Genomic DNA, 9,507 nt, shown 5'->3' on the forward strand with positions numbered 1-9,507 from the left:
CGGGCTCGGGTCTCCGCGGGGCGCTAGGGTGTCGCTATTGTGTCCCTTGGCTGCCGGGCACCAGCTAGCGCTCTGCCCTGGTGGAACGCGTGCCCAGATGGAACACTGGGGGATCCGGAGAGGGGTCTGGTCGCCAGGGACGAGGCCGGCTGCAGGGGTTTGGAGACAGTAAAGTAGGTCGGGGGGGGTGGGGGGGGTAGTGAACGCGGTGGAAGGGGAGAGGGCGCGCACGCGCGCTCTCGGCTGTTATGCGCGAAGGCGGAGGTCCGGGCGCATGCGCACGTCTGGGCGGGGCCGGGCGCGCACGCAGGGCCTGGCGGAAGCAACGTGGGGCACGTACTCAGGGGTTGGAGCCTAAGGAGAGGGCGAACAGGGTCCTTCTCACCCGGGACTTAAAGTTCAGGAGGGGGGGGTGAGGGAGGAGACTGGAGACACTCAGCTGCGTTTTACAAACACACACGCCCAGAAACGGCAGCTGCCCCGGCTCCTCCTCCACCCGCACCTCGCGCAGCAAAACAAACTCTTCAAGACGTAGGCTTTCTGAGTACACATTTTATTAGATTTAGGAGGGGCAGGCCATCATTAATAGTCCCTCCGCGAATTAAAAAAAAGGAAATGTACAAAAAGCTACCTATAAAACATGAGCTCAGACGACTAAACTTTCCCGACTCAGGTCCAAGTTCTGCAAGAGAGAAGGAAGAGGGTGAAGTGGGGAGGATGGGAAGAGGGGTCCAGGAAGGTCCCGAAAGGCAGGCGGGCTGCTCACCTTTTTAAGCCTCCGCTCTCGTGATGCCTGGGAGTCAGTCTCCGTGTAAGGCGGAGGCTCTGACCGGTTGTAGGCCTCCTCCTCCTCCTCTTCCTCCCTGTAGGTTCTCCTCCTCTCCCCAGCCCCCTTCCTCCTCAAGGCCTCCTCCAGCAGCCGCCTATCATAGTGAGGGTTCCCAGACCTGGAGCCGTCCTCCTCAGGGTCCCGGGAGCGGGAGTAGTGGGCTCTGGAATCAGCATGTGGGCGGCCCCCAGACCTGAACTCATCATAGTGGGGGTCCCAGGAGTGTGGGAAGTCCCTCGGGTCATCTTGATAATAGAGGTCATCACGGCTGCGGCTTCTCGGGGCTGCATAGGCCCGGCCTCTCCTCCCGCTACTTGGGGGAGACCTCCCTGATTCAACGGAGCCCGGCCGGATGAGATCATCCAGAGCATCCACAGAGTGGGCCCGGGGCCGCCGAACCTCCCAGCCGCCCCCTGGCTGTTCTGCTGGGGGCTCCTGCTCCCACCTCCTGGGACTCCGAGGGGAGCGTCGGCCCCATTCCTTTTCCCGGATCGGGGTTAAAGCAGGGCCCCTGAGAGGCTGGGATCGTGAGTCGTCCTCGTGGAGGGAGGTGATTTCACTCAAGGCTGCAGAGAAGGGGGTGTCACTGACTGCTGGCAGGAGGCCAGGACTTCATGTCGGGTGTCCTGGGAATCAGCAGGATCACCCCCCTGTCTCATACACTCTAGGGGGCCCTAGGTTTCTGATCTATTAAATGATGCTATGCAGGGGCCTGTCCACCTATCTTCGTGGCATTGGGAGGGAGGGGACACGTCCTACTAACCCCACCTAGCAGGAATCCCTGGCTAGCCTTTACTCGGTGGTAAAGCCTCACTAGCGGTGGGTATGGGGCCCCCTGAGGAGCCAGCAGAGGCTGTGGCCATGGCAGGAGGAACAGACCCCTTGTCAGGGAGCTCACGGGGTTTCAGGATGGAGGACGTGTGGCCTTGGGATGGGCAACTGCAGTCCTGGGCCTCTAATTCGTGGGGTACCAGGGAGATGTGATTCCCCCTCCCCCCCTCAGACCCCAAGGCTCCTGCTTACCCCGCTCCACACGGCCATTGGGGGGACCGTGTCGTGAAGGATCAAAGTTGGCCAGCTCTTTCTCCATGTAGTACAGGACCCGCATGGAGTCATCTTGCTGATTGGCCTGAATCCGGTAGCCACTCCGGACCTCTAGGGACAGGAGGTAGAAGTGACAGGCGTCAGTTTGGGAGGATGAAAGCTGACCCATCCCCCTCCCCTACAGGCATGTACCACCTCACGAGGATCAGTTCTCACCAGAGTTCACACTGCTGTCCGTGTCACGAAGCAGGGGCACCTGGGAGCTGTGGCCACCGACTGGGGGAGACCGGCCGTCAGTGGCTGCCCTCCTGGAACCACCCCACATCTCCAGCCCCCTCCCAAGCCACTCTTCCTTCCAGCCCCAGGTCCACTCTTAGTGCCCAAACACCCAACCTACCCCTCGCCCCAGCGGCTCCTGGCTCGCCCGGGCCTCACCTGAGCTACTCCTGTCAAAATCTCCAGGGTAACCGTTATAGACAGGGGCCATGGGAATCATGGCGGGTGGTGGCGAGGTCTTGCCAGGGGAGAAGTAGGCATAGGTGTCAGGGCTGTAGATGCTTGGGGCTCCTGAGGTGGCCGCTTTGCCGGCATCATACACTAGGACACACACAGTCAGCATGAGAGGTGGTCCAGAGCCATGCTGCTCTGCACTGCAGTAGGGGCTTCTGGAGGGAGGTATGTCTGAACCTCCTTCCCGATGCCCCGGCTGTGGGCTCTCCCCGAGCAAATGGGCCCCTGCCAGTCCTCATTCCATTTCTGCATGGTCCTTGAGGCTAGGGGACCTCAGCTGCATTGAATCCCCACCTCTTATACGGCTCCCCACAGGCCAGGATGTTTTGTTTGGAAACTACAGTGGTGTGCCAAGATGGGATGATCAAATCGAATCCAAAGGTTTCACATAAAGTTCCAACTCTCCAGTCACCCTATCAGATATCAGAACGCTCCGGGCCTGTGTTCTTACAGGGCGACCGTGGGTGACGCTGGGCAGCACCTGCCCCCTTAGACAAGGCCTGCGTCTGCGTCCACCACTGTTCCCACAAGCCAGTATCACGTGTCCCTGGCTCTAGGAAAAAAGGAATCATCTGGGGGCACCCCATGCCCACACCCGTCTCATGCCTGCTGGGTGCTCAACCCAGATGCACAAGGAATGAGTCTAAGGCAAGAGGATAGTGACCTTGGGAGTTGATTTGCCTCAGCCCTGGCAGCAAAACATCTTGAGTTACTGTTTCCAATCCTCGGGCCACACCCACCTCCACCCTCCCCTACCCCTGCTCTAGGCCTGAGAGCTCAAGGCCAAAGCCTTCTTGTTGCCTTTCTCCCCAGGAAAAGAAGCTGTGTGCCTGGGGCGGCTCCTGCAGCAAAGTCTCCGGGCCTAGGCAAGTCCTTTTCTCCTTGGACTCCCAACTGGAAAACAGGGTGAGGAGACTGGCTCAGAAAGGCCCCCTTCACCTTCGGTTCAGAAGCAAGAGGCTAAGTGCTCAGCGCCACCTACCAGGAAGCCCTCATTGGCGTTTGTGGTTATTGTCGTTGTGAGGTGCCGTTGAGTCGGTTCCGACGCATAGTGACCCCGTGTACAACAGCATGAAACCCTGCCCAGTCCTGCACCATCCTCACAGTCATTGTTATGCTTGAGCCCATTGTTGCAGCCACTGTGTCAATCCATCGCCTTGAGGGTCTTCCTCTTTTTCACTGACCCTCTGTTTACCGAGCATGATGTCCTTCTCGTTAGCGTTTACTCATTTACTCGGTGATAAAGCTTCACGGGTAGTGGATGGCAAGACTTCGTCTCACGTACTTTGGACATGTTATCAGGAGGGACCAGTCCCTGGAGAAGGACGTCATGCTTGGTAGAGGGTCAGCGAAAAAGAGGAAGACCCTTAACGAGATGGACTGACACAGTGGCTGCAACAATGGGCTCAAGCATAGCAATGATAGTGAGGGTGGCGCAGGACCGGGCAGGGTTTTGTTCCGTTGTACACAGGGTCGCTGTGAGTCGGGACCAACTCAACGGCATCTAACAACAACAGTGGTAGGGTGTTGGGCTCCCTGAAGCGCCAGCAGGGGCTGCGGGCATGGCAGGAGTAACAGATCGCGTGTCGGAGTTCACAAGGCCTCAGGATGGAGGACATGCGGCCTTGGAGGGGATCTTGGGGACACGGGGTAGCACTGACACCAGCAGATGGCCAGGAGGAGGAGGAAGAGGGTGGCGGCCAGGGCCTGGGGACTGGCATCTGCAGTCCTGGCCCCAGCCCCAGCCCCAGCCTTAATTCGGGAGCAACTGCAAACGTGGTTGCAGCCCTTGGGGCTCCCTCCCCTTCTGTGAAACAGACTAACACCCATCGCCTGAGCAAGCTCTCCACTAAAAATGACAGAGAAAGGGCGGGCATGGCTGGCATAAGCCTCCAGAAAAACCAAAAAACCAAACCCACTGCAGTCGAGTCCATTCCGACTCATAGCGACCCTAGAGGACAGAGTAGAACTGCCCCCATAGGGTTTCCAAGGAGTGGCTGGTGCATTTGAACTGCCGACCTTTTGGTGAGCAGCTGTAGCTCTTAGCCACTGCGCCACCAGGGCTCCAGAAGGCAGTGGATATTTTTCAAGGGAGTAATACTTTGAGGAAGCAGGTTGCCCACCGAGTTCAGTGGATGTGGTGAACTCACGTGCATAGCACTCAACGTGAGCCTGGCCTGTGTTTAAGATATTCCATGACCGTCAGCTGTTAAAACATCACAGCTGTCGGTGTCAGTAGTGACCAGGGGCCAAGACTCTGCTGGAAGCCATGTTTTACAGAGGAGGAAGCTGAGGCTTGGAGAGGGGAAGTGACTCACTTGGCTTCCAAGCAGGTAAGTCGTCAAGCCAGGCCTCAAACCTACACTGCCCTGCTTGCAACAGTCACCTGTGATTTTACTGTAAATGCACCCTGCACCAGGCACAGAGATGCTGGTATATCCGGGCTCTCCACAGGAACCCCAGGAGCTGGTAAGACCTGTCATCCCTGAGGAGGGGAGGTGGGGCAGCGGTAAGAGGAAGATTTCATGTTCTTTTCTTTCCTTTCTGTTTTCTTTCTTTCTTTCCTCTCTTCATCTCTGGTCCAACTTCCATTCCCAGACATCCAATCCCAGACATCCAATCCCAGACATCCAATCCCAGACTTCCATTCCCAGACATCCAATCCCAGACATCCAATCCCAGACATCCAAGGTCCCAACTCTAACTTTCGAGATATGTCCTTAAACATAGCTGTTGTGTGCTGACGAATCGATTCCAACTCACAGCGACCCTACAGGACAGAGGAGAACTGCCCTGTAGGGTTTCCTAGATTGTAAATCTTTACAGGAGCAGATTGCCAGGTTTTTCTCCCGTGGAGCAGCTGGTGGATTCGAACCATTGGTTAGAGGCCAAGAGCTTAACCGTTGCGCCACCAGGACTCCTTAAATATAATGCTGGTGGTGTTTGTTGTGAGGTGCTGTCGAGTCGGTTCTGACTCATAGCGACCCCGTGTACAGCAGAACGAAACACTGCCGGGTCCTGTGCCATCCTCATAATCATTGTTACGCTTGAGCCCATTGTTGCAGCCACTGTGTCAATCCATCTCTTTAAGAGTCTTCCTCTTTTTCGCTGACCCTCTACTTCACCAAGCATGATGTCCTTCTCCAGGGACTGGACCCTCCTGATAACATGTTCAAAGTAAGTGAGATGAAGTCTCACCATCCTTGCTTCTAAGGAGCATTCTGGCTGTACTTCTTCCAAGACAGATGTGTTTGTTCTTCTATCAGTCCATGGTATATTCAATATTCTTCGCCAACACCACAATTGAAAGGCATCAATTCTTCTTTGGTCTTCCTTATTCATTGCCCAGCTTTTGAATGCATATGAGGCAACTGAAAACACCATGTCTTGGGTCAGATGCACCTTAGTCTTCAAGGTGACATCTTTGCTTTTTCACACTGTAAAGATGTCTTTTGCAGCAGATTTGCCCAATGCAGCGCGTCTTCTGATTTCTTGACTGCTGCTTCCGTGGGCGTTGATTGTGGATCCAAGTAAAATGAAATCCTTGAAAACATCAATCTTTTCTCCATTTATTATGATGTTGCTTATTGGTCCAGTTGTGGGGATTTTTGTTTTCTTTATGTTGAGGTGGAATCCATACTGAAGGCTGTGGTCTTTGATCCTCATCAGTAAGTGCTTCAAGTCCTCTTCACTTTCAGCAAGCAAGGTTGTGTCATCTGCATATCGCAGCCATGTGCAAAATGCAGTGTTCGTGTGACTGTGTGTTTCTATTTTCTTAATTAAATTATGCAGCGCTGGAACCCTTGTTTGGTTTCTTAACTCTTTCACTCAAGATTCTGTTTTTAAAGGGAGCTTTACTTTGCAGCGAATAATGTTTTGTATTATTTGAATTTTTTTACCACGTGCATGAACACTTTCAAAAGAAAAAAATTCAAAATAAATGAAAAGCTGAAGTAAGCAAATGCTAACCCGAACCAGCAGATCTGCCTTGGCCCACTTGCTTCCCAAGTGCGGAACTCACAGCCTCCAGACAGGGGAGCGGCGCTGTCCCGGGGGGGCAGGCAGAGCGCCACCTCCTCCCCTCAGACCCAGGCGGGGGTGGTCGCGTACGCCAGGGGCACTCACGGGCTTTTGGGCAGCAGCACTTGTCCGGGCAGCAGGGGCACCTGACGTAGCAGCAGCAGGTATGGGGGCAGCACTGACACCAGCAGATGCCCAGGAGGAGGAAGAGGAGCAGGAAGGCCAGGCAGACCACAACCACGAACAGCCAGTCTGCAGAGAGATGAGAGCGGGCCCTCAGGCGGAGGCCTGTGAGGAAGCAGGGAGGGACGCAGCGGGGCAGTGCAGAGCGGGGGCTAGGTCGGGGGCTACTGCCAGAGGCTATGGGGAAGCTGCAGCCCTCCTGGGCTCTCCACGGCAGAGGCTGGGGGGCAGCAGCAACAGAAGAGGAATGCCCACCCCTCTGCAACCCAGACCGGTCCAAAAATCGGGGAACTGCTCCTTGGCTCACGCTGACAGGGCAGAAAACAAGAGGTGACCTGGCCAGAGCAAGACAGACTGTAGCCTCAGAGCCAGGGGAAAGCCGGCTGTCCATATCCCAACCCCCAGGATCGCACTGCAGGCACCAGTCACAGGAGCCCCTGCCTACACCCCAGGCTCTGCCTCAGCCAGCCCAAAGCCCAGAGCCAGGTCACTAGGTGCTACAGATTGGGTGGGGTTAGTGGGGGGCCCACGGCGAGCAGTGTTTAGGATGGGGGAGAATACCAGAGACAGAAGCAGTAAATGGTGGGTGGGGGACTCCCAGGAGAAGCCTCACTGAGGCTTCTACCCCCCATACCTTCCAAGGGCCCCGCCTGAAAATCAGGTAAGAGCTCAGCCACCCCTGAGGTCCTGCCTGGAGGGACAAAAGAGAAACAGGAGATTATGCTGGCGAGAGCCAGCCCAGGCCGCCCTGCCCTGAAGCCCAGCTCTAGGCTGGTCAGGTGGAAGGTAATCCGGAAGTGGGAGAGGCGCTGGTGGCCTAGGAGGGTCCCAGCATGCGGTTCCTGCCCTCCATCCCCTGCCCAGTTGCGGGGGCTGTTTTCCAGAAGGCTTCCATCACAATTCACCCACTGTCTCATACAGCAAGGAAGTCCGCTGTCCCAAAGGGCTCTAACCCATATGCCGTGGGGTTCTGAAGGCCCCACCTCAATTTGGACCCTCTATCTCTGTGACATAGCCCTGGTGGCGGAGTAGTTAAGAGTTAAGAGCTCGGCTACTAACCAAAAGGTCAGCAGTTCGAATCCACCGGCTGCTCCTTGGAAACCCCATGGGGCAGTTCTACTCTGTCCCATAGGGTTGCTATGGGTCAAATCGACTCGACGGCACACAACAACATTACCCCAAAGGGTCCCACCCCATGTGACAGGGTGGGTCTGCACAAGGCCGACCAGTCCAGCATGCACAGTGGGCACAGTGCCCTAGAGCCCACGATACTTTCAGGGGCCCAAGAAAATGTTTTAGGTTTTTAATTTTTTTTAATTAGAGAAAAAAATGAATCCTGAAATTATCACTATAACAATGCAATCATAAAAGATACTTTTTAATATTTTTTTTAGGGAAGGAAGGGGCCCACGAAAGCAAAAGTACCTACAGCCCTTAAAAGTCACAACCGGCCCTGGCTGTATGACTCACAAGGTTTCCATCTCGGTTCACGCATCCTATCACAGGCCACACACATGTTCTGTGCCCCAGTTAGCGCCTTCCCTCAGGTGACAACGGAGCTCTGTGAGCCACAAGCATTTTATCACCTGGGGCATACACACGCCTGGGCCTTATACCTACAAAGTGCTCACACTGTATGGCATGCCTGCCCCTAGAGGGGGCTCTACAATGCAGATCAGCAGTTCTCAAAGTATGGTCTGGTCCACAAGTCTAAATAAACTATTTTCATCAAAATACTTAGACGCTATTTGCCTTTTTCATTCTCATTCACCATCATCGGCGTACAGTGGAGTTTTCCAGAGGCTACGTGGCACGTGATGACATCATCACTCTGATGGCTGACGGATGGTGTGCTTGTACAGCTTGTGCTTTAAAATTTCTCAATTGTCATTTCTAATTTGATAAGTATCTAGAGATACCCCACATAACCAAAAGCTCTCTGAGGTCTTCCGTAATTTGTTTAGAGCGTAAATAGGTCCTGAGGCTACAAGTTTAAGAACTGCTGATGCCGACTGTGCATTTCACCAAAGGGCACACAGAGGCTGTCTAGGTCCCCGGCACACATGGCTGGTGGCCCGGGCATCCTGGGGCGTGCCCCCATCCCGTGTGCTCGCTCACGCACACAGCTCCGCACACCACGCATGCGCTGCTGGAAGCATGCCGTCCAGCAGTCTCACATACAGCCCAAGCCACATGAGACTATGTGTCAGCCCGTGGCAACAAGCCCTCCGCACAGAGCATGGGGGTCCTGGGCTGGACAGGGGCTGCTGGCTGACACCCCACCCTGCCCCTGGGCATCTGAAGTTGGCATCATCTGAGGGAAGCACTCAGGTGTATGCCACACACAGCCATCCCAACAGGGCGGAGGGCAGCGTCCCTGAGCTACGGCAGGGGTTTGTGGGGTGATGTGTAGCCCTAGGGATGTGACAGGAGGCAGGCCCAGCCTGCTCGCTTTATCCACACAACCCGCTTCTTCACTCATTGCCAATCAACTCAGACCATTTCTGTATTTTTTAAAAAATGAGACTGGGAAGAGGGAGTGTCCCCAATTCTCTTCACTCTATGTTTGGCTCTGGCTGATTTGGAATGTTGAGGGGGACGCTGCCTGGGGTGCGGGGCACAGGTAAGCCCAAGTGACTGGTGGTGCCGTGTGGGGGGAGCGAAGCAGGCGGCCAGAGCCCAGAGAGCAAAGCAGGAGGGCGGCGGGCAGGCGCACAAGTAGACAGAAGCGGGCGGCCCCATTCCACCTCCCCCGCTCCCTCCCCAGGCTGTCAGGATGCAGCCCCACACTCACCCAGGACGATGAGTTCTGCGTAGGCCTCATTGTTCCCGCCGAGGTCCTGGGCCGAAACCACAGAGCAGTAATACACACCACTGTCTCCCCAGGCCGTCTGGTCAAATGTCAGGTCAGCATCTGGGAC

General features: G+C 55.5%; 1 protein-coding gene across 1 annotated transcript in view; it reads right to left on the bottom strand.

Moving 5' to 3' along the window:
* Positions 1-347: 347 nt before the first annotated feature.
* LSR (lipolysis stimulated lipoprotein receptor) overlaps positions 348-9,507 on the bottom strand; it is a 21,624-nt gene continuing 12,464 nt past the window's right edge. Inside the window, 8 exon segments of the mRNA XM_004388122.2 lie at positions 348-682; positions 767-1,395; positions 1,853-1,984; positions 2,090-2,149; positions 2,309-2,470; positions 6,509-6,655; positions 7,221-7,277; positions 9,381-9,500. Of these exon segments, the coding sequence (XP_004388179.1) occupies positions 647-682; positions 767-1,395; positions 1,853-1,984; positions 2,090-2,149; positions 2,309-2,470; positions 6,509-6,655; positions 7,221-7,277; positions 9,381-9,500 (1,343 nt within the window). The 3' untranslated portion in view covers positions 348-646.

This window comes from Trichechus manatus, unplaced genomic scaffold, assembly GCF_000243295.1.
Source record: "Trichechus manatus latirostris isolate Lorelei unplaced genomic scaffold, TriManLat1.0 scaffold00207, whole genome shotgun sequence".
In the NCBI taxonomy this organism is placed as follows: domain Eukaryota; kingdom Metazoa; phylum Chordata; class Mammalia; order Sirenia; family Trichechidae; genus Trichechus; species Trichechus manatus.